General features: G+C 33.7%; 1 protein-coding gene across 8 annotated transcripts in view; it reads left to right on the top strand.

Annotated features, from left to right (window-relative positions):
• Positions 1-26,206, top strand: part of LOC148311093 (tyrosine-protein phosphatase non-receptor type 13-like) — a 325,348-nt gene that overhangs the window by 286,243 nt on the left and 12,899 nt on the right. For all 8 annotated transcript variants that reach the window (XR_015837312.1, XM_088257293.1, XM_088257291.1 and 5 more), the window contains exons 6-8: positions 1,460-1,624; positions 22,984-23,198; positions 24,486-24,743. Coding sequence is in view for 7 of the 8 variants with exons in the window: in XM_088257293.1 (XP_088113419.1) it covers positions 1,460-1,624; positions 22,984-23,198; positions 24,486-24,743 (638 nt within the window). In the remaining variant the exon portion in view is untranslated. The remainder of the gene's footprint in view (positions 1-1,459; positions 1,625-22,983; positions 23,199-24,485; positions 24,744-26,206) is intronic.

Below are 26,206 nucleotides of genomic sequence, written 5' to 3'. Positions count from 1 at the left end.
AATGATAAGGAGAGTGTTAAATTACCATAACACAGGGCAATATTAAGCTAGTAAGATAGCAAATAGTCAATGATCATGTTTTTGTATAAAATGCACTTGGTCACTTTCTCCTGTATGACTACGATATGTATATGACGAATAATATCATGTTTGGCTCCGTACTTTCGTTTTTCGACGATTTTCGCTGTATTATAAACATCTTTGTATATTTGCAAGCATGACTCCTAACAGATATTTCCCACTGTTTGTACATATTGTATTAAATGTTTGTTTAATGTACTGTTATTGACTTCTTCTCACTCGCTTTTCGTAGAAACACGTTATGTCCTTTACTCCCGACTTAATTTATTCTCTCCTTATTACTTCGTTGGCGCAAACGTTTTTCAATTCTCTCAAGATTTCAATTCTCGCGAATTCACGCTGGGATTAATGTGTGTATCCAGTCGAAGTCTTCCGGCAATAGTCTCAGTGCGAACTAAGCAATCGGGCAAAGATCCCTAGTCAATTTAAAAATTGCATAAATAACCTGAGGTTCAGAATTTTCTCGAGCAATCAAAGCAAGAAACGGAAAGAGTATTTATCGTATTATGCGGTACTCGCATATATGCAGTCACTTTTATATGTACAAGTTCTAAAGAAACGGAAATATGCCACATTCTTTTTAAAAATTTGCTTATATTAAGTTAAACACATACTTTAATACATCTACATTGTATAAACATACACACATACATGTGTACGTATATATATATATATATATATATATATATATATATATATATATATATATATATATATATATATATATATATATATATATATATATATATATATATATATATATATGAATATATATACATTTATATAAATATACATATATATATATATATATATATATATATATATATATATATATATATATATATATATATATATATATATATATATATTTATATATATATATACATATATGTAAATATACACATACGTACATACATACGACACTTGAGTCACTTATAAAAAAAACAATGTATGTTAAAATAATGTGCAAAAGACTCTTATATTTAGTTTATATGTATGTTTACAATTTTTTTAAATAATTTTATTCGAAAGTTTAGATTTTATGCGTTTTTAAACTAACATACAAGGGAGGCTCCCTTGTAATTTTTAAAAATTTATTTTACTTTACAAGATAATACTTCATCTATTATTTATCGGTTTTCATATTTTTATATCCTTTATCGCATGATTTTTTTCTTAATTATAATATTTTTATATTTTTTCATTGATCTTAGTTTATTAACTCATACAGTTTCAGATATTTCGTTCAAAACCATTTTCAATCGGTGATTGTTAATATCGTCGTGGCGTCGTTAGCAACGGTATCTCTCGCTCGAACGCACCACTCGAATCAGTCCGCGGCTAGCACAACTCTTACTGACCTTGGGTGGTTTTGCAGCAGGGGATCTGGACCCGGTGTGGAAGCTCCAGGATCCTGGCTGCGACCAAGGGTACGGCTCTGAGAGGTCACCAGAAGAGGAGTTCCCTCCAGCTATGCCGGTTGACGAGGACTTTGACGATCAGGAGGTGGACCTCAGGCAGATGTATCCGTTCATCAACGACGGTAAACCTCACATAATCTCCACCTGTTTTGTCATATTTTGCCTTTATAAATACTCACCCCTGACATTATGACCACCATCGATCTCCATTGTCAACAGCCACAGATGCGAACGAATTTTCAAGCCAACAATTTTGTTTCTGATTCAGTTATTACACCCATCGGTTATACCATAACAGTGATATATTATATATAACAGTAATAAAGTTATGTTTACCATAACAGTGGTATAGTCCGCTATAAGTGCATCCGATGCTACAGATCTAGGACAAACACTGCGTATAAAAATTAATCATTTTTCTTTCATTCATCTCTCGCTCCGTCCACGAAGACACCTAGCAATATTCAGATTTTTTGTGTTTTTATTTTGTGTATGATCAAATTTCCTTTTTTTTAAAGCTTTATAGATTATCGCTGTTGATTAGTTTATCCCGAGTTACTGTGTATAATATTTTGAAGTATTTGAGTATAATTCGTCCGTGTGCCAATTGTCCTCTGCCTATTATATTTTTTTTAATATATATTTTGCCTCGCATGTGATAAGCTAGTATTGATGTTGTGTATCTTAAAATGAATTGAACAAACTTGATGTATGAAGATTGTTTTTTTTATGTTTAGTTTAAATTTCAGCGTTGTGCCCTTGGAATGTAGATGAATTAAGAGAGGGTAGAAGCTGTTTCTTTTTTTTATCAGTGGAAACACTGAAATACAAGAAACAGCGTCTACCCGTCTTTCATCCTTCAATGTCAAAAGGGCACAACTCTAAAGCTTCGATTATGCTTCTAGAAAGAGCTTGAGCTTAAGCTTTAAAAAATAATTGTGGTATGATATTGAAATATGGTTGACGGAAATCTCCTTTTTATTGATCTTATCTTATAAATATATGTTTCATTCTTAAATCAATAGTTTATAATAAATAAATAAATAAATAAAATCTGAATCAAAATAAATCTTAAAAGCCACTTAAATCATTTACACTAGTAAAGAAATAAATGCATCACCTCCCCATTTTACATGCTATATTTTTGTAATAAATAAAATATTTTGAATGTATCTCTCGAAAGTAATTTGAAGCCGCTTCATAAAGTTCAGATTTTCTTGGCTATACAAATTAAAACATCAATATAGATATTTTCACAGTATCTCAACTTTATAAAGGAGATGTACTTTTATCGCTTTAGTATCTGTTAATTTCATTATATTCACAAAGTATGTTTATGTTAAACGATAAGTGCTGGAGCTCTCTGGCTCTAGATTTGCCAAGTTTTGTGCACTCATCGAAAGAGTTTTCAAATAACGCGGATGATTTTTTTAGTTATATATAAATCCTTCAATCTTTCTCGTAAGAACGCTTATTTTTTCTCGTTTTCTTGTGCCAGTGGCGCTCGTAGACCGGGTCGATGTAAAATTTTAATATAAAAGTTTCCCAACCAACTTTTTTCATCAGTTAAAGCACCACCCGTCACTGTATCGACATAACTACATTAGGGGTTTCCGACCTTAATTCCAACCACGAAACCATTTTTAATGCCGCTCACAGCACTCGGGATTAGATTTTGAAAGCTTGATCCTCGAATTTAGGTATTGATATGGTGTTTTATTATGACCTATCAGTTTTTTCCTATAAATCAGTAGAATTGTACCGTTGCAAAGGCTGAGAAACCCGTGTTTTCGTATTATACGGTTAAAGTCGAGCATTTTATACTATCGGAAATCAATAGCCCTTTGAATTTATTTTAGTTAGGCTGTTAGTTTATATTGTTCAGCTTCGAGATTATAGTGTTTTTACTAGGATTAAATCTCAGAATTTATATTTTGGCTTATAGTCTTCAAAATATCCCATTTCAAAGACAAACTTCATCGAAAGTGTAACAAAACACTTAGTTGTGGAGGTTTTTGACACGATGACTTTAACGTACATTCCCGCTTTATATGATGTACCTATGTACATATTTTATATATTTAATAAATTTTAATGCAGGTTAGTATAACATTATGAATAACATACATTCAACCTTTATTCACACTCGATGGTGCATAGGGCACTGCTGATATAAATGCAGTGTTATCCTGATTGTTAACTCATGAAGGAAAGGTGATCAGCCCTCCGCTTCAGGTATCAGTCCAGAATAATATTGAATAAATATTATTGTGAAAAATCTCTTATATTTGTTTGACCTCCCCCCTGGGAATCGAACCCGGGACCTCCAGTGAGGTAACCGAGCGTACATTTAAAAAAACATTATAAATCAGTTGTATTTTTGTAATAATTTAATTTTAAAAATATATTTAAAACATTGTATATTTAACATTAAAATGTAAAGCATTTTTATAATATTGCAGATAAATTTCTAAATAAATATTGAGGACATACTAGCAGAATACATTTATTCATACAAATATATTCTGGGATAATGGAGTTTAAAGAAAAAAAGAATATTTGAGACAATCTTACACACACTCTCCTTATCATTCATCGTTCGCTTTGTATAATACCACTTTAAAAAACACTACTTCACATTATTACACAAAGTGAACGATGAATGATAAGGAGAGTGTTATATTACCACACCACAAAGTTAACAATGCTTTTAATATACAAAATCTTACACACTGCTCTTTAATTTAAATTAAATTATTACTTATCAATAGTAAAGAATATATAGTACTTTCCGGTTTTATTATGAATATGTATACCGAAATATACAATTTTATTTTGCGCATTATCTAATACAAGCATATTCCAATCTTTAAAACGTATAAAGTAATGGTAGGCTAGCATTTTTGGTGAATTTATCGCATTTTTCTTATAATAATTAACTCTGGTACTTTTATATCAAATCCTGAAATTTGCTTTCGACTTCATCCTCTTTTGTACCAAACGAATGATAAAGAGATTTATTTTTATACTTCTGAAATCTTCTGAAATACGCTGCAGATAGAATGTTTTATACCGGGTAAATAAATATTCAAATACAAGAGGAAAATTATCAAATCAACTCTCAGAAATAACGTTCCTGTTTTTTTTAAGCATAAAAATTATATTAATTTAATTAAGCGTTCACCTTAAATATTATCTTCATTTAAAAAAAAAATACATCTTCCCCGGTATATTTCACCCTTTTTATTCAAAATATTTTCGATTTTGCACTTAATTACAGTACCTACCTACATATGTGCCAATGAACAGGAATAAATGCAACCAAATGCGGCAATTAGTAGAAAAATAACCCAATTTATTAATACTGTATGTTCGTTTAAGAAGCATCAGATTGACAGCGTCTTAATTAATTCGCTATTCATTTACCTTTATTCGATTCCTGAACTGTACCATAAGAAAAATATATTGTCTTTCTAACCCTTATCAGCACCCAATGGTGCATAGGGCACTTAATCGTATAGGAGCAGTGTTACCTTGATCATATAATTACACGAAGGAAATCGGATCAGACCTGGGTAACAATAGAATAAAAAATCAAGAATAATCACCCTCCTGAGAATCAAATCTGGAACTTTCATCACTGTAGCCTAATGCGCGCCTAACTATGAGGGCGGATATTTTTTAACTCCCTGGAAAAAATGAAGGATTAAAGACACAATGAAAATTGAAGACGAGTGACTTTACTTTAACCCTTTCGACACGCTCCATAAAAAATAAACGAGACATTTTTTTTATATAATTAATGTGCGTTTGGTGACTATACGTCCCTAAAGGACCCGAGCCAGACGCGACAAAGTTTACCAGGCAATCTGCAACAGTGCCTAAATGAAGGTTTACCCTCGATTCAACTTTTATTATTGTTTTGTCCAAGAATAAACAATATATCATATAATACCACAACGAATTGCCCTTGACGTAGTATTTCACGAGAATGGCACTGCATAAAGTATCCAAAATTATTTTTTTAATATTGAAAGGTGCATTTTTTACTGTATTTGTTACGTTAAAATTAATTACTAAGCACTTTTATAGGATAGATCCAGAACAAAGATACTTTTAGGGTTTCAGTTTTTGGTGGGCTTCTAAATATAATATTAACCCTTTGAATATTATTATTCAGCCCTTTTGTAAATGCGGAATAATGTAATATTATTTATTCACAAACGGTTCTTAACATCTTCAATAAATTAAGTTACGGAAATTTGTATTTTAGTACTTAATTAAACGGAAGTATGAATTTATCATTGTTTTAATTTTCGTAACAATATTTAAATAGGTTTTTACTTGACCACTAAAGAAGCCTTGTAAGAAAAATCAAATAGCTAATTTTTCACTGATGGCGGTAAAGACTCAAATGTGGTTTGTTCTAAAAAGAAAAAAAATCTATTCAAAATTAATATAAAAGTTTAATCGTTAACAAAATGCTATAATAATAATAATAATTTTGGATGATTTATACAGCGCCATTTTCGTAAAATACTACCTCAAGGGCGCTTATACAGAATGGATTATAATATGGAAAAGTTTTGGGTGTTTAAACTGACCCTGCATTTCATAAAGTTTATAATTTTATATGTTTTTTTACTGTAAAGATATTTTTTCGTTAAGCTTTAATAATAAATAGCACAAATAGAAGTTGGAGTAAACGCATGTTTTTGGATCGCTATTGTTTATTGTATACACAATATTGACAAGGCCGTAGGAATGCATTTAACACGTGTTATTTGTTCCGAGAAATGGACTGCATCACGGACCAAGCTAACTTCAGTTGCATTATTGATGCATTTTTCTCAAATAACAGCTAAGCTGTAGAACTTTTTTCACTTTTAACTATTTTAATTTATCAGTAATCACAGTATTTCTATGTATGCAAAAAAATACGGACTTAAGATGCAAATATCTGAGGGAATCTATTTAAACTTATGAAGCAGCTTTGGCCGGCAGCTGTACAGCGCCAAGCGAAAAGATTTACAAAAATGTTGTATGTTATACAGTGTATAAAGTGATCATAAGTCAATGTACGTATAAAGTAAGCCCCTAGTAAACTAAGTGCCTATTCTAAAAAAACTATGTAAATCTCTTGAGATGTCTTAAAAATGCACTTGATTATTCATTTTAACGACATAGAAATATAACTTTTCTTTGCATTAATAATTATCTCCTTACTTTATCCTCGAATAACTTACATTACATTTTTTCATTACAATAACCAATTTAACAGTTTTATGTAAATATAACAATAAAAAACTTGAAATAGACCACTTTTGAGTTTATTAAAATATACTAGACTAGTTTCGAGAGCTACAGATATTCTCATCTAAAGGTAGAAAAACGAAGTTTAAATATTTAAATTATCATGTTATTCCACAAAGCAAATATACATCCCGGCTTATTGTCCTTGCAGACTGCTGGGGTCAGCTCTCTTCGTCCCCAGGCTATATGTCCTTCTGTCCTGGATAACGTCACCTAGGGCCATGCCTTTGAATCATGTTTTATTTCTGCAGCACCTATGAATTCCTTGGCATTCCTCTATATAACTTTTGAGAAATATCCATTTCTATTTCCTGAATTTACGTTCCGTATTTACGTTCGGGTTCTCTGCGTCCTGTATGCCCATACCATCTCAAATGTCTTTTCTCTGCCTTCCTAAGTAAATGCCAGATCAATAAACATAACAGTTTAATATTTTAAATAATTGTTATTTTTACGCGCCGATTATTTACAAGTAAAACAGTAATTTCAAAAATGTACTTTTAATTTGAACCCACTCCCTAACCGTAATAACATGTTCCCTTGAGGAATGATCAATCATATTGTTCAAATTTCTACGAATTTTTCTTATTCGATCATCTTGCACGAGCATATTTTCAACCTCCAAAAACCGCCGATTCCCATGCGACTTTTGCCAAAAAAAATTAAGGGTCTTGTTATTTTTATTTTCTCAATGCTAATAAATAGGAACATAGGGGAGTTGTTCCGATATTGGGCACGCGCTGAACCAATTAAGGACATTCAAAGTTACTGTCTAGTGAATGATGTTTTCTCAACCAATCGAATCAGTTTTATTTTTAAAATCATATAATGTTACCTGAAACTAAGTGTGTCCTAAATCGTGATACAAAATTATTATTTTGAAGTCTTTTTCTTTGAAATAATATTGAATTCGTCAAAGATTTGTTTAGTTTTTTTTTTAAAGAAGTCAATAAAACATTATGCAGGTCAATAAAACATTTGCAACCCCGCTTGACGCAGGGGATAATTTTTAATAAATTTAACGTTATACAAAACAACTTTAAACGGAATCATCAATATGCTTAAATACACACAGCGTTAAATGGGGTTTCATTTAATTAAAAATTTGACGTTTAATTTGTAGAACATTTTTATTTACGTATTAAATGTTAAATCAAATACTGATTTTTTGAGTCTACTAAGTTTTATTTAATTTAAAAAATAAAACAAATCAATTCTGTGACAATTGTTTCGCCTAGTTATGGCATTTTAAAACGAATGTCATTCGTTTGACAAGACTCAGAAAATGAGTATGTGATTTAACATTTAATACATAAAAGTTTAGTTTTATTATAAATTTTATTTTTTCATTGAACTATTTTTATATTATTTTTTGACATCTTATCAAAGATGAAGAAGAATATGGAAGTCTGGGCATTTACGGGGTTGACATATTCCATATTTCCACATTCTTCTTCATCTTTGATGAGATGTCAAAAAACAATATGAAAATAACTCCTGTAATTGGAGATAATCCAGATTTTGTGAACAAGTATTTGGACACACTCAAAATGTTGAACTATTTTTAAATTATCTAGTATTTTCCCAATCATTTCTCTAAATACCAACATTATACAAGGTAAACAATAATGGGTTAACAAGGTCATAAATACATACAAAGAATAGGCATTTCATAAACCGTTTACAAATAAATGGTTTATCTCTCCACATGACACATAATCTTGAAAATAATACGTGTAATCTCCAGAGTTCCCAATGATAAAAAAATGTGTGATTGATTCCTCCTGAGCGCCGTCTAGTAGATTTATAAATATCCCTCTTAATCCTTACTTAAGGAAAATTGGCTACCCATTGTAAGAGCATATCTTCAAATAACAGGAATTGTTAGGATTTATACGTGAGATTGATAACGGCGATTCGTTATTCCTCTACCCGGTCTTTTCTCATCGCCTTTACCTTTGAATTCTCACAACTCCCAGAAAAATTTGATGGCCTTAAATACAAAATCCTTTTCGCCTGCTAGATCGCTGTCTTTCTATAGTATATCAGGTCGTGCTTTTTTATTTTGAGGGGTTTAATGGTGTTTTAAATCGATCGGGTGGCAACTAAAAATACGCTTGTTTTTCACGCACTTTGTACCACCGCTTCGTGCTTGAGTTATTGCGTTGAAATTAAATGATTGATCTCTTTTCTGATTTACGTAAGCTTCTGAACGCTTCCTGTGTGTTTCCATACTTTATTTCCTTTTTGTGTTCTGCTTTTGGCTCAATTGTTAGAAAAATATGCTCTAAGGATTGTTGGGAGATAATTTACGGCTTTTCTTCTATTACGTCAAAGGCAAAACGATTTTGAATTGCTGTAAATTTTGTATTCGCAGAAATGTGCATTAAACAAAATTGAATTTCGGTTTTCACATTCGATAAAAAATTCCTAACTCGATTACCTCCTTATTTAGAATGTTTTCGCATTTTATTCATCTCAATATCTTCTTCCGAAGCTTCCAAAGCAACCTCGGATTATAGGGGTTAAATCGTGTAATAATATGTTTTCCACCAACGTTTAAGGGTAGTCGAGATGGACGAGACTAGATTACAGTGTTTAATCCATAAAAATCCTTTCAAATTTACTGTTCTACTGTTCATATTAAATGTTGCCTTATATTGTACAACCATGTTTGTGTTTATCTTTTTCATACTAAAAGTAGATATTTTACTTCAAGATTAATATAAATTAGTACAAAGGTTAGTTGGCCCCACTGATTTGTCATACCTTTCAATATTATCTTGTATTAGACTATTCGCCTCTATAATGTAATGGTGAGTGCATTTGGCTACCTTGCTGGAAGCCCCGGGTTTCATTCCCAAGGGGAGTAGGAATGAATGTTAGTGATTTTTCAATATTTTATTTATTTAATATTACCGTGGACTTGTACCTGAAGTGCAGAATTGATTACCTTGCCTTCGCGTAAGTAACAATCAAATCACACTGCATTAATATGATGTCTATATGCCTAATGCACCATTTGGTGCGGACAAGGGCTGAAATAAAAGACTATTAAAATATTTAGTATAAAAAAGTATTAAAAAAGACCTTAATGCACAACGGTTTTATTTATTGAGTCGGAATTATTTCTATTGTATATTGTTCTTATTTCTATCCGCCTTTCATATATTTTTTCATAATAATTTTCGTGTGCTAAAAATGTGTTACTTTATGTTTATCATTTTTAAAAACTGGATAATTAGTAAAAAAAATGAGTAAAATTTCACTGGGAATCGAAAAATGAGTAAAACCTCACTGGGAATCGAACTCGTGGCCTCCTAACGCGCTAACAACCACATCACGGGGGCGTACAAAATTCACTAGCGCAATACTTAGCTTTTTATAGGTTATCTGTATTTTCAATAGGTTTTTAACAACTCATTTTCATACTCAAATTCTATGAATATGGGCGTACTCGTATTTGCATTACTGCTTAGTACAAAACGTTTGCTCAAATATTACATAGAATGTTTAAAATGCCAACAACTGTTTACTCTACGTCGATTATATTGTTTATTTTGTATTCACAAAGGTCGGTTGACGATCAAACTCAAGGAAGCATACGAGTACATGTTTATAAAATGGTTCGTTCACCATAAGATGAAATTTTAACATGAAAATAAGGGTGGCCTCGCTACAACATAAATATCCAATACCCACGCATGCGTACAACATGAATTAGATTTAAACGGCAAACTTTCGCATGTTAGTACCCTTTGCATGTGTGAAATGTTTGGAGACCTAATAGATTCTCAGAGGAATTCTAGTTCTAGAATAGCTTTGTTTTACTTTTCACCGAATGAATACGTAATCAGCCTCCACGTTCTCTTATAGTACTTTTTTTCTAGAATAACTGATACTTTGATCATTTGTCGAGGGATCCATTCCTGCCTCATGTATCACAAATTATTTGTTTTTAATTAATGTTTTACTTAGTAAATACCACTATTTCTTTAAATCTACCGTGACACGTGTTTCGATGGATTCCGCATCATTTTCAAACACCGTAAATGATGCGGAATGCATCGAAACACGTGTTACAGTAGATTTTAAGAAATAGTGGTACTTACTAAGTAAAACGTTAATTATAAATAGATAGATTTTACCACAAAGTCCGAAATTTTCAAAAGTTACCGAATCAATTAATGAAACAAATTATTCTGTTTATATTTTAATAGCTAAAACTTAAACGATAAAATATTTAAGACTGTCCTTTACCTTATCATTCATCGTTTACTTTGTGTAATACCTCTTTAAAAAACGCTACTTCGTGACTATCGGTTTTGGAATAATCATTCCATCATCAGGTCAAATGTAGAATAAAATGAAATTGTTACGGTCTGACATTCGTACAAAAAAAAATTAAATACAAAAAGAAGGCTAATGAATCACTGGGAATATTTTTTTAAAGTGGACTTGTAGTTAAATTTAATTAGTTATTTATGAGGGCATTGGGGTGCGGATAAGGGTTTGGATATTTTAATGACTTTATGGATAATAGAAGCAGGTTTTTCCTTAAAAAACTTCAAATGTTTATGAAGATTTATTGGGCTTTGAGTTAAATAGCAAATTATTCAAAACGAATACTTTGTATGGAATAAATAAATACATGGCTGGTTTCACGTAGACCTGTGAGCCGAGTGTACGAGTATTCCCGACCCAGCGGAGCGTTGTTGTGGATGATATTAAATACAATAGCTTTGCATCAATATGCGCATACTGAGCGCATTGTATTCATGGAAATTCGACCGACCGATTACAAAACGGAGCCCGCTCCATTGGCTGACTTTTCCGTGCGTTTTGTACATTTTCTACTATTTTGCATTCTTTTGTCGATCCAGACTTATTACGATCAAAACAACACCTATTTTACAGAATAAAATAACAAGTATGTCATTTTTTCCACATGAATTTTAATTGATCAACAACCGGGTTTTGTCGGTTGCAATATCATCAGACTGGTGACATGTCGGTTAAATTTTAAGAGGTCTCGCTTCCTCTTTTACGTTAAACTTTTATACGAAGAGGCCGATAGTAGTCACTATTAGTCGTGAAATGACGTTACGGTTTGATTTCGGCTTTCGGTTATCCGACTATGAAAAAGGAATCAAGTTTTGTTTGCAATTTTGAAATTTGTTCGTTGTATCTGAAGTGCGTCAAATAGCCTTCTTCTCTAAAATTAGGAGCTGTACGTGGTTTCCTCCCAGCAATGAGCAAATGCTGAGATGTTCCTGATTAGGCCACAATAGATTATCCCTCCTGTTCCCAACACAGATTAAAATTTAAAATAAAATAGAACAAACAAAAATCCACTTTATGATCTATGAACTTTGTACATAATAAGCAAGGTAAATAATTAATGGAATCCCCATCTATTTTTTTTGGTTCGTTAACCCTTAGCGTGCGAACCGTCGATAGATCGACTCTATCAATGCGTATAAAGTGCGGAGCGTCGGAATACCGACTATTGCGCAATTTGATTTAGGTATCGAACTATACGGACGTGTCTTAGCGCGCGCATTATAACGTTTTTAATAAGTTAAAAACGTTTATAAATAACCATTTAAAATTATTTGCTGTGAATTTAACATAGATTTTAGTATTTTTTTTAAGTAAAAGTTTTTTATTTCTACCAACATAATGTCAAATTCGTCAAGTAGTGATGATGAAAAGCAATTAGCAATTTATGCGAAAATAAGCTCAGCACTATGAAGGTCCGTTATATCGAGGTTTTGCTGTATTTTCTTTACGCAAGTCTTCAATTCCTGACCGTGACCTATTAGTTTAACCCAGTTAGTTTTGCGTTAGCCTTTCAGTGCGCAAAAATAGACCCAGATGTCGCACAACACGCCGGTTACTGGGTTACACGTTGCGGGCATCGCGAGCGCGCTGGTGGTGCGCCGGTGCATATGTGCATTACGTACAGCTCCTACAGTGCACTAGAACTGTACTACTCCACTCCGACACATTGTAGTCACGGACATAATGAATTTCAAGCTTTCCGCTCGCGAGAATGGCACTTAGCCAATTCCAGGGGGAGTCGAAGCCATGAAGAACTGGCGGTAGGCGGTAGGCAGTTGCAACATTAGTAGCGTGTAGTTTGCTTTCAACGTACGCCGTGGGTAGTACATGCCACGATACGAGATACATAACATCTCATGTGCGGAACGCTTGATACGGAAAAATGCACCGTCGTCGCTATATTCAGTAAACATACGTTTGCTTATCGAGCACGTTGATCTGCGGTGTTTCTCGTTCATATTTCGACGCGTGCTTTTGATACCTCAGTCTTGCAGCGCTCGTTTTATTTTATAATTTAACCTACTCCAATCTGCGAGCCTGGGATTTTGACACGAAAATTTTTCACTCGTAGGAAGCTCTCATTAAAGTAATTAATTTTTTGTAAATTTCTGATAAAATGTGTAAATTACGACATTTTTTTTTGTAAATGTGATTTTAAAAAAAAAAAATTAAATGTGGGTGTACTTTGCTCGGGTAGGCTGAGAATGTTATATAGAAATAAGCAAATGTGTTATCTTTATTTATAATTTAGGATTTACTTGATTAATACTACTATTTCTTCAAATCTATTATGACATGTGTTTCTCTATGCATTCTGCATCATTTTCAAATACCTACCGTATGTTTGAGAGTATTTGAAATGGTTTTGAAATCGTGTTTAAAAATGGTGTTTGAAAATGATGCGGAATGTATCGAAACACGTGTCACAATAACTTAAGAAATAATGGTAATTACCATGTAAAATATAAATTAAAAATAGATGGATATTATCCCAAAGTAACTGCTGAATCTTGAGCAATGTCTTGAGAGTGAAAAGGGTTACAATTATGTAAATTTTCTTCAACACCATCTATATTTTTATGGTGATTTTATGTCTTCTTGACATCCAGTGACGAGAAAATGTGAAGTGATCGGCCTTCAAATTAGATTTTTGCTGGTTTTCTACCGGCGAAAAGTGGTTCGATAATATGTATAGTAACGTGCACGAACTATAAGTATAGTAACGTGCGTATAGTTTGTTCCCTTGGAAACTTTGATATACGTAGGTGTTGATATAAAATTTCTAGACAATTTCTTAAATTGAATCATATTTGGAATCTAATAATGTGTGTCTCAAGGCTTCACAATTTTCACTTACGTTATTCTCTTGATATTTTAGTATTTTTGTTGAATTTCACACTTCATGAAATAATTCCCTCTACGAGGGCAGCACAGCTAGTATAAGAGTGAATGGGGACATTACATCATGGTTTGCAATATCCAAAGGCGTAAAGCAGGGATGTGTAATGTCACCATGGTTGTTTAATCTCTATATGGACCATTGTATGAAAGAGATTGAAAGTATGGGAGTCGGAGCGAAAATGATGAATATAACTGTTAGTTGCTTGCTGTATGCGGATGACGCCGTACTGCTAGCGAGCAGCGCGGAGGACTTGCAACTAATAGTGTCAAGAATGTACGATGTATGTATGGAAAATGATCTGGCAATGAATGAAGGTAAGTCAAAGGTCATGGTGTTTGAAAGAGAGAATGATTTGACAGAATGCAAGATTATCGTACACAATGAATCCCTAGAACAGGTGCAAGAATTTTTATATCTAGGAAGCATGTTCACAAGGGATGGAAAAGTGGATAAGGATATTGAGAGAAGAGTGAATGCAGGGAATAGAATAAATGGTGCTTTTAACAGAGTGATTGGGAATAAGAATATGTCCATGGAAGCCGAGCTAGCGGTTCACAACGGCGTGCTAGTACCGACACTAATGTATGGAAGCGAAACATGGAACTGGCAAAGGAAGGATGAAAGCAGAGTGAATGCTGTTGAAATGCGCTCCCTCAGACGAATGTGTGGAAAATCATTGTATGACAGAATTAAAAACGATGATATAAGAAAGGAATGTAAGGCTGAACGAGGAATAATTGAAAAGATTAGAAAGAGCTCTTTGCGGTGGTATGGACATGTGGAGCGAATGGATAGCGAGAGAATGACTAAGAAAATATATGTGGCGAATGTGAGAGGGAAAACAGAACGTGGACGACCGAAAAAGACTTGGCACGATCAGATCAATCAGAACCTAAAATCTGGCGGTGTCAAAAGTCTGCGTAATCGGAGGGCATGTATGACTAGATGTATGGATGTGAAGGAGGCTAGGAGTGTATGTCAGGACAGAAGAGTGTGGCGTTCCATCCTCTCTGCCTACCCCTGCGGGGAAACGGCGTGATGGTAGTAGTAGTAGTAGTAGTATGAAATAATAAAATAATTTAAACTGGGTTTTCAATCAAAGTTCTTACTAATAGTATTTTTTACTCAAATACTGGATTTAACCATGAAGGATTTTCAGCAATATATTTTTAAATATCCCAATAGAAACGAAGAAGTTTTATGAGAAGCTATTTTGGAAAGTCTGATCATTTGCTCAGACTTTCCACTTTTCTTTGTAAATACAAAACATACAATTTGTTTCTGAAGAATTTTTAATTCATGTTACCTGATCTTATTTTGAACATGCTAGAATTCGAATTAATGCAAGAATATTATTCTTTATCTATCGCCTTGATTTTTTTAAACATAATTACTTTTACAACATTTTGAGTGTGTCCAAATACTTGTTCACAAAATCTGGATTATCTCCAATTACAAGAGTTATTTTCATATTTTTTTTTGACATATCATCAAAGATGAAGAATAATATGGAAGTCTGGGCATTTACGGGGCTGACGACCGTCATAGGCTGGTTTAAGTGATCACTTTACACACGTGTACTTCCAAGAATTTGAGTAGTGTGGTTGTCAATAATGGGTAAAATTGGTGAATGTTACACCTGTGTAAAGTGATCGCTTAAACCAGCCTATGACGGTCGTCAGCCCCGTAAATGCCCAGACTTCATATTCTTCTTCATCTTTGATGAGATGTCAAAAAATAATATTTACTTTTGTTTAAAATTTCAATTTATGTTTATAAATCAAATACTCAAAATCATTATACGCTCCTTTATCTGCTATTTTCACTGACACTGCGATATGTCAGTAAGGTGTCCAAATATTTCTTACAGTAGACAAGTGGTGATAACCAAGAACTTTGTCTCTTTTTTACAAAATATTTAAATACGTAAAATTAGTACATAATTTAAATACTCAAATAGCAGAGAAAAGACGTTGACACGAGAACATCATAATGACGCACTGCAAATAGAGATGGCTCTGATGAATAGTTGATTGATATCTCTGTCCACAGATGTCACCCAAAACTGTTTACATAGGGTTGTTCCCCGTGTTTTTGCACAGTTTCGCATATTATTTTGTCGATGCCGCTACTAGACACAAACACCCAAGCAGTGGCGTGCATTTCATATAGGGACATAAGCAGTGCTTACCATTATGGAATGGAAAAAATATAGAGAACTGTAATAGTAATAAAATGAAAATAAAGATTTAAAAAAACTAAAAGTTTTTTTAGTTATTCCTCCGCGACAAAACACGCATTATTAGAGTTATGACAGATAAGTGAAGCATTCAATAAAGACTTACCCATAAAATAACCAACTAAATTTATCTTCGAGTCCACTTTTAAAAATATTCCCATTGAGATTCATTTGTCTTCATTCTCTCTTTCAAAAGTTTATTTTTATACAAATATCAAATAAATGTCACGAATAAGTGTTTATAAAAGTGGTATTATCACAAAGTGAACAATGGATGATAAGGAGAGTGTTTTATGACGGAAAAGTATTAAAATATACCATAAACAATAAAACGCTGTTTTTTCTATTACTAGGTTACAGTGATTAATAACTGTGCACGCCACTGTACTCAAGCAGTCTGTTCGCGTGTCAACTGATCTACATTATGTATTATCTTGTGTCGCTCCATTATCTATCACAACACTATCTAATTTCTGATTTCATTCCCGCACCAATATCTTACGGAGTAACTTTCGGGAGATGTGCCTCTGTTAGCCCTCGACATACATTCTGTGCGATTGACGTTGTTTTCCCACACCCCGCTCAGAGGCTGTCACCCGCTGTGACTGTACCTTCTACCTTCCCCTCAACGCTACGCTATTCCACCACCCTCATCGCCACCCGCCCCTGGGTTATCTTATCTCCTCACTCTGACTATATCTTATCTTCCAGCTCTGTGACTCCCAAACTGTCGCTCGCTCTAGCTCCACACGTCACGGTGATAGTGTTGGAGTTAGATATATGCCTAATGGATAACTGTTACTTTTTAGTCACCCGATTTGGATGATATTTGTTACGTTTTCTCGGTTAATATTTTTTTACAGCTTAACAATTTTTTGCAACCTCATTGTATGGAATTGAAGCATGGTGTTGGCAAAAGAAGGATGAAAGTTCACTGAATGCAGTCGAAATGCAATCTCTCAGACCATAGTGCCCGCCTACCCCTGCGGGGAAGCAGTGTGATGGTTAATTAGTCAGTTTGTCTTGTTTTTGTTAAATTATCAAATATATCATAGGAGTTAGAGAAACGCAATGCGCAAACCACTGATCGACATGATTAGTTTTAAGTGATTGAAGCAACAACAAAAAAATAAATTACGAATTATTTTAAAGAATTTTTTTACTTTTTCGGTCTTTTCATTTGATATCCCATCACTAGTTTGAGTCGGTCATGTAAAATAAACGTTAAAGTGGTCTTTTAGATTTATTTATTTTTATTTATTTATTTTCATAATACATAGATACATTCAATATACATATTCATTAGATTATCAAAAGTATGTATTTAATCTTTCACAAATTCTTGGCCAAATTGTCCAAAGCAATGGATTAAATGGACGCGGTGTTGACTGTTAAGTTAATCTTTGATGTTATAAAGACCATTCGGTGAGTCCGTTGCTTCAAATCTGAAATAAAACAGCGTTATAGATGACGTAAGTGATGGATACTACTGCATACTATATGAAAATGGAAATGACGGAAAAAAATTGTAGTAAGCGGAAGAGAAAAATATCAGCAATGACTAAGGGAATCATGGTTGCATAACTTTACTCGTATGAGCTTCGATAATTTGCATACAGTAATGTGTACGAATTTTTAAAGAAAAAATATCATTATTATAGCGATAATATTTGCTCCGTGCGCAGGAATATATAGTAAGCAGTTTTGGTCAGAATCCAGTTATGTTAACATGCTTTTCCGAGACGAAATGCAAGGGGGTTGAGTTGGCACAAATACAGAAATCTCCCCCCTTTTTACAGCTCCGTTTCCCGTCTCATTATTGCGACATTTCTGTAAGTTCCGCTGTGAAAATATTTTGACAACCCTCAGAACGTCGAGATTTCGGTCGGAGGCCATTTCGTGTCGGGTTTCTGCCTTTCCGTGGCAATTTTCGAGTGAACTCTGAGAGGAAATCATATTTGGAGTGGCTCGGCGTTATGACGTCACGGTTTTGGTGGTTGATTGAAAATATAAGAGCGGAACGACAACCGACCCCCTGAAGAATACCCCGGCTCTGCGCCCGGGGGTAGATCTACGTTCCTACCAACATTGTTATACCGTAAATAGAGTACTGATTCCATATCTGCATTCAAAGGAAATTGTGTACACAAATACTTATTTTTTAATACCCTTTATTATTTATGAATATCGAGTATCGATCTATCGTCTTAAATTACTCCCCTTAATTAATCAATCTAAAGTTTAGCAAACTTATATTTTTAACGTCGTAGTATAAATAAATAAAAAATTGTACATTAAAAGCATTGATAACTTTATGGTAAGGTAATAAAACACTCTCCTTACCATCCATTGTTTACTTTGTGTTATTGCACAAAGCAATTTTCAATTTTAAAGCAGTATTCCGCTTTTTTTAAAAGTGGTTTTAAAAGTGAAAAAAAAAAAAAAACTTATTTTCCAGATGCTAAATGGAGAATTGTTTAGTTTACGACATCACCTAAATAATCCAAGTAAATTTTTCTCAAACAATTGAGATTCTGTGTTGTACAGTCCAATATTAAATAAAATCTATAGTATAAAAATGAATCGCAAAATGTGTTGGTAAGCGCATAACTCAACAACGCCTGGACCAATTTGGCCAATTTTTTTTCAAATGTTCGTTGGAGTTCAAGGATGGTTTTTACGGCGAGAAAAATTCGAATAACTGCCGGAAAAACCCTTAAAACAGCCCTTTTCTTTTTCCCATACAAACGTTTTCTAACTAAAATGTAGTCAATTTGAGCTTTATTGCTATTGTATTAAGTTCATATTAAATTTCTTTTGTTTTACTATCGGCACGCAACATAAAATGCATCAGTTTTCACGTCATTACATCAGTCAAATATTAAATAAAAATAGCTCTATCGTTTCATTTCTCACCCCTACGACAGCAGTGAAAACAATTATCTTTTAAATGGATAGACATTGCACTTTTTTTAAATTTTGTTTTGCTCCAAAGTGCTGATATGGCATTTTATTTACGATTCAACTAAGTGCCTGTTTTGTTGTGTTGAACATTTTTTTCTACTGAATCGTTGCTTTTTATTTTTATGTCCCAATTTGTTACTGTTATCTGCAATCGCGAAATGTATTTTCACTGCTACAACGTAGAGGCAAGCTGAAACGGGATTTGACCATTTATGAATAAATATAAATTCAAATAATGTAGGCATAGTTCAGATATCGCTCACTCCTTTCAAGAACGTCATAAATCAAAAAAGTTGATTTTTCAGGAGAACGTTTTTAAAGTTTAAAAATATAATATAATGTATTAAAAATAAATATCAAGCCGCTTATTGAACTTTTTACTATGCAACAGGTCTTTTTAAGTAAAACCTGAAGGTTTTATCTCTATTTCAAAAATATTTAGTATATTTAAAAAAAATAATTAAACAATACGTTTTCTTCAAAATGCAAAAACAACACTTTCTGCCCTGTAGCGGGTAAACATTAAGTTAAAAATATGCCTCGTTTGGGATATGGTACATTTTCTGGGCATTCCGAAAACATGCTCAACTGTAAGTTGATGAGTTTTGATTTATGACGTTCTTGAAAGGAGTGAGCGACATGTACAAAACATAAAACATTATGAAGGTACTATGTACGATTTACCTTTTTTTATGAAACGCAAACCTAAAATTTTAATTAAATTAATTGATACTGCAGTTACTTTGTAGTAATATCTCTCATTTTCTTAAACAGTGTTTGAAAATGATGGGGAATACATCGAAACACACTTTAGAATAGGTTTTAAGAAATATTAGTAAAGAAATATTATTATATTTACCAAGAAAAAAGTGTCATTTTAATCTTTAAAAAAAATTATATCAGCTATAAGTGGCTAGTTTTAAAACTAGGTTAATAAAATAATTAATATATTTCAAGGTTTTTCGACTCGGGAATAGAATAATCGAATAATATTATGACCCGAATTATAATTATTCGACCTTAAAAATCATTCAATTAATCTTATCATTAGTATCTGTAGGTATATGTTTACTACATTTTTAGTTTTTCATATTCATACCTTTAATAAAATTTGCCTTTTAAAAAACTGACATTTTAGGAAGCTAAGAATGATTTTTTCAACGTTTTGATTGTAGCTTTAATGTATAACTTAACTATAATATTTGAGGACCCTTCGATATCTTTTTTTTTTAAATTATCAATGCCATCATAAAACCGGGCACAATTTTTTACGACCATGTTTAACGATACAAATTTTCTGTCAACATTCTCGAAAATTGTGGAAACAGTTTTCTATACGTATTTGAATATTTCAAATATTTCCAAATACATCGCGTATCGATTCCTTTCAAAATGTGTTTTGCGTTAATGTTGATTGCCTCTGTGATGTCTGTCGAATGATTAGCTACAATATTTGTCCATTTCGGTCATTATGCTGCAATTGTTATAGCCCCAAACCCCGAACTGATCATTTTCGGTAAATATTTGTCGATCACTGCGGGCTGGAAATGGCAAGCTGATTGATAACTAAAATTATTAGGCATATAAATGAACTATTGTATCCGGTTTGGTATTTTGTTCACTCAAATATCCCCTTCCGCTTTAGGCCTGTTACGGTCTGGAAATTAAATGCATTATGGTTTAATTCACCCCAAATGACCTACATAAGATATAGCTCAGTTTATTACATGTCATCAAAAACAGCATTCAATTTTCTTAATTAAAATTTTAAATTGTGTCGTACATTAAAAAGAAGCAAGTCTTTAAGTATTATATGCAAATAGTATTGTAGGTATATTTTTATTCTATTGTACGGTTTAAAATTAGTCATTAGGAAAAATAAGTATATAAAATATAGTTACATATGTTTAAACATATACTCGTATGTATAGGTTTATCTTATACAAAAAATATCGTATTGAATATACTTTGTAAATTTTATTATCCGATATTCCATGTGTAGCCCCGTTTTTTTTAAAGCTTTATTTATTTTTTGTTTCTTTACTATGTACATATAATTTTTTACATGCACAAATATTTAAATTTCATATCATTTTCGTAAGCCTATTAGGCTCATGACGTATCATACGAGTAGGTATCAAATTGTGGTAGAGTGTATTTGAACCTATAATCTTTGATTCAGAGTCCGCGAGTACAACCCAACAAACTTTTTTCTTCAAAGATTATTTTTCATTATAAAATAATCAATCGCCGTTTTTTTATAATTTTTCAAAGGCCCCAGCATGATTCCCTAATCCATTCACAAAGCAGCGCTTATAACATGTATGTGAGAAGTGTGTTGTACGCGTATTACTCGTTTTATTGACTCACAGCCACACTGCGTTGTAAAGTGAGCCAATTTTTCAAATATTCAAAGTGCAGCTCTCCTTCATATTTCACTTGAATTCCAGCAATATTATTTGGCTCGTACAGCATTGCCTATTTACGTCACTACCAGCTCTCTATACAAATGGCACCATTATCGTCTGCGTTCGGTAACCATGATATATATGGCTGTTGGCTGCATTTAAATAATTTTCATTTTATTTTCTTATTGTTTCGTGTTAATGACCAATATACGATAGATCGCAACTTAATTTTCTTCGACCCCAGGTAAATTTGATATAATTGAATGTTTTGCTTAAAATGTCGGTTTTGCTTAAAATGCCGGTTTTGTATTGAAAATATTAGTTTTTCTTCGAAATAAAAATACGACTTTGAAGAGATAAGGACTATTGAAAGGTAAACAGTTAAAAATATATTAAAAATATTTTTCCAGTATACTTATATGTAAATTCAAATTCCAATTTTTATTTTAAAAATCGTACGCAGAGACACAACCGGCTTCTCGCGCAGCCGAACGCATACTGAATCATCCAGATTGCGAGATGCCCCTTAACCTTTACCCTACAAAAATAGATAAATGTTCAAAATAATCAATGAGGTTTACATATTGGTTCACGACCAATGTTAATTATATTTAAAAAATATATATATATTATAAATTATAAAAATATTTTTTCGATGTACTAAAAACAAATATATATGGGGACACGTCTGGCCTCTCGCGCGGCCGATCGCTTACTAAATTGGATGTTTGCGAGTAACCCCTAATTTTTTTTTTATAAACGAAGTTGAAGGTAACCGAATTGCGCAGTAATGTGCGCCACCACCGCAAAACGAGGTTGCTGAAACTATGCATAATACTATGAAACTGTGGTAATCGAAAGCTGTCCCACCGCATGCCCAGATCTGATACATCTAGGATTCCTGACAGATCTGCTCTTGCTAAGCTATTTTTTTAAACTAAGTTGCGAAATTCATTGCAAATGTGAAACAATATAAAATTGTATCCCGATTTTACTGTGAATTTACATTTAACCCTTCACTGCATGACTTTTTTTTGCATGACTGCATTGACAGTTCGTCTTCGAGAGACAAGTGAAGTCATTATTTTGGCGTTCATAGCGCATCTTTTGGCTAAATTATGAACTATATACGTGAGTTATGAATGTATCTAATCAGTAACAACAAAGAATGTTTGCTTTTATTTTTAAAGAACGTTTTAACACTAACTTTTTGGTATGTAACAAATTTGTTACACTATGCAGTGAAGGGTTAAAGCTTTCAATATACCTGTCAACTGTGAAACTGTGGTAATGTACGATGTTCCCTTGCAGACAACACGTTCACGGTGCGCGTGGAGAAGGACCGGCGCGGGCTGGGGCTGAGCGTGGCGGGCGGCGCGGACAGCGGCGGGGGCGGCGGCGCGGCCGGGCTGGTGCGCATCCGGCGCCTGTACCCCTCGCAGCCGGCCTGGTCCACGGGCCGCCTGCGCCCCGGCGACCTGCTGCTGGCCGCCAACGGCGTCTCGCTGGCCGGCCTCACCACCTACGTACGTAGCGACCAAACTCACATCCTATAGGCGCTTGTGCACTACACGGAATTTTGCCTTCCGGCAATCCGGTTAGCATTGTGGAAGCGTTGTTAGCTCGTTGGCACTGATCACGGGCCCACACGTTCACTATCTCCTCAGAGGTTGCAATTGATTATTATATGAAATCATAAAAAGGATAAACGTACTTGGAAATCCGCGATTATTTTGCACAAAAGATTTTTGGTTATAATTTAACTTGAAATTTACAGATTTTCTTACTCTATACACTGATATCCACAAAAATATATTAATAAAATGTAACAAAATTTTGGTTACAACAAGACACGGGTGTAGGACGTATCGACAGTCACATTGCAGCTTCGGTGGGGAAAGAGAGGACGTACTTTTTTTTTAAATTACCTTACGTCCAAGTGACTGAAATCTAGCTACGGCTTATGCAACACCGTTTATCATGTCCCTACTCAGGCTTCAGCTTTATAAGTTTTACTTGTGAGTGGATTTACTCTTTATGTTTAAAGTTACTATAATTTCATGTAATTCATGAGTGAAAATTCTAGGCAAAAACACTCGCAGAGAGGACGCACTCTGCTCGCTTTGGTTTATAAGGACATGGTGACATCACACTATATGTTCGTAAACGTGCGGGGCGTTCACCACAGCATGATAAAACGGATGATTGACTTGTGCTTTTGGCCGTCTTTCTTCGGATCGGTGCGCTTGATCGGTGCGTGATCATGGTGCACGTAAATTCGATTACGCTAAACTGTCGTAGTCGCTTTTATTTGAAAAAACCGGACTGCCGGACAGTAAAATTCCATGTAGTGTACAAGCGCCCTATGTAGTAAACTCACATGTAAAATCATAGAACTAAAATCATACACCTTAGTAACTTCACTGGCGCTATAGAAATTTTGGATAATTTCTATAGCGCCATTTTCGTAAAACACTACCTCAATGGGCGCAACTAGTAGTCACAGGCAATGAAGAAACCTTCACCCTGTAGCGGGTGGATGCTGGTTTAAAAAAAGATTTATTATCCAAAACACTCTGCTTATCATTCATCGTTCACTTTGTGTAATACCACTTTTATAAACAATTATTTGTAAAAGTGGTATTACACCAGTAGTCACAAATAAATGTTTATAAAAGTAGTATTACACAATGTGATCGATGAATGATAAGAGAGATTGAATATTAGAGTGAAATGTGTAGAGTGGATATTACAATACCACAAAGTTCATGCTTTTAATATAAAAAATAATAATTTTCCATTTTTTATTTCAGGAAGCCCTAGAAGTGCTGAGAACAACTCCCCCCATAGTGGAGCTGGTGGTGTGTCGGCCGGGTCCCGAGCTGCTGGGCCGAGTGAGCCCCGGGGAGCCCCCGGCGCCCCCCATCCGCCAGCCCCCCCCGGACCCCCTCAACCTGCACGCGCCCCGCCCGCGCGCCCCAGCACCCACCCCGCCCTCCTCGTCACCTCCGCCGGCCAACAACGTGTCCGATTACGAGGAGCCTAATCCCATATATGATGTCAAATATGGAGTAAGTAAATTTATCAATTTTTACCTTGAAATCTATCCCACCGCCATACCAGATCTGATACAGAAGCATCTAGGCTTCCCGATGGACTCTCTCGTTTTAAGCAATTTTGTTTATTTTTTTTAACTAAGTTGTGAAATTTAGTACAAATGTGAAGCAAAATTGTATCCCGTTTTTACTGTGACTTTACACTCCATGCATACATATACGATGTCAAATATGGAGTATGTACATTTCTCAATTTTTTACATTGAAAGCTGTCCCACCGCATTCCCAGATCTGATGCAAAAGCATCTAGGCTTCCTGACAGACCTTCTCTTGCAAAGCAATTTTTTTTTAACTAAGCTGTGAAATTTATTCAAAATGTGAAACAAAATTGTATCCCGTTTTTACTGTGAATTTACATTAAAGAGCTTTCAATATCCCTGTCACTGCCTATCAACATTTCTCAATTGTGAACTGATGAAATTTATGCATTTGACTGTGCAACTTAACCAGAGCTGCCCTGTTCCATTAGAACAGAAGGCCTGTTGACGACACCAAACGGACCAACTTCTTCTTATAAGTTTTTAGTGGCTTTCTCTTTACAAAAGCAAATGATAAGACATTCCGGATATCCCTACAACAGAATATCCCTCGTGATCCCAACACAGCAAAAACAATAAATAAACAAGAAACTGATTAAATTTGTACATAATTAGCAAGATAAATAATAATTGTAATTCTATCTTTTTAAAAAAAAGTGGAACGGTATGTACTCGTGTGTTGCGACATAATCTCTTTTGAGGTACTTTAAAGACACTTTTTTTGTCAAAATAAATCTCTCCTAAAAATATAATAAATAACAACTTTTCCACAAATAGCTTATTGGACCAGTCACTGCGTTTCTTCATTACCGACAAAATCAGACTAGTTGTTGCTGACATCATCCCAGTCTAATGATGTCGGAAATAACGAAACCCGGTCACCGGTCAAATAAAACATATCGCTCACTCCTTTCAACAACGTCATATATCAAAAAACTTCATTTTTCAGGAGATCGTTTTTAAAGTTTAAAAATATAATAAAATGGATTAAAAATAAATATCATGCCACTTATTGAATCTTTTAGTGTGCAACAGATCTTTTTAGGTAAAACCTGAATGTTTTTTCTCCATTTGAATAATATTTAATAAATTTAAATAAATAATTAAACAATACCTTTTCTTCAAAATGCAAAAACAACACTTATTGCCCTGTAGTGGGTAAAGGTAAGTGGGTAAATTAAGTCAAAAACATGCCGCTTTTGCTGGGATATAGTACATTTTTTGGACATTCCGAAAACATACACAACTGAAAATTGACTATTTTCGATATATGACGTTGTTGAAAGGAGTGAACGATATGTGGGAAAAACTTTTGTTATTTTATTATATATAATTCAGTTCCACCAAGAAATCTCAGTACAAAACTTATATCTCCTAAAT

Source organism: Brachycentrus maculatus, unplaced genomic scaffold, assembly GCF_059751285.1.
Source record: "Brachycentrus maculatus isolate JH-2025_06_01 unplaced genomic scaffold, ASM5975128v1 h1tg000077l, whole genome shotgun sequence".
In the NCBI taxonomy this organism is placed as follows: domain Eukaryota; kingdom Metazoa; phylum Arthropoda; class Insecta; order Trichoptera; family Brachycentridae; genus Brachycentrus; species Brachycentrus maculatus.
This window is presented reverse-complemented; position numbering and strand designations above follow the sequence as displayed.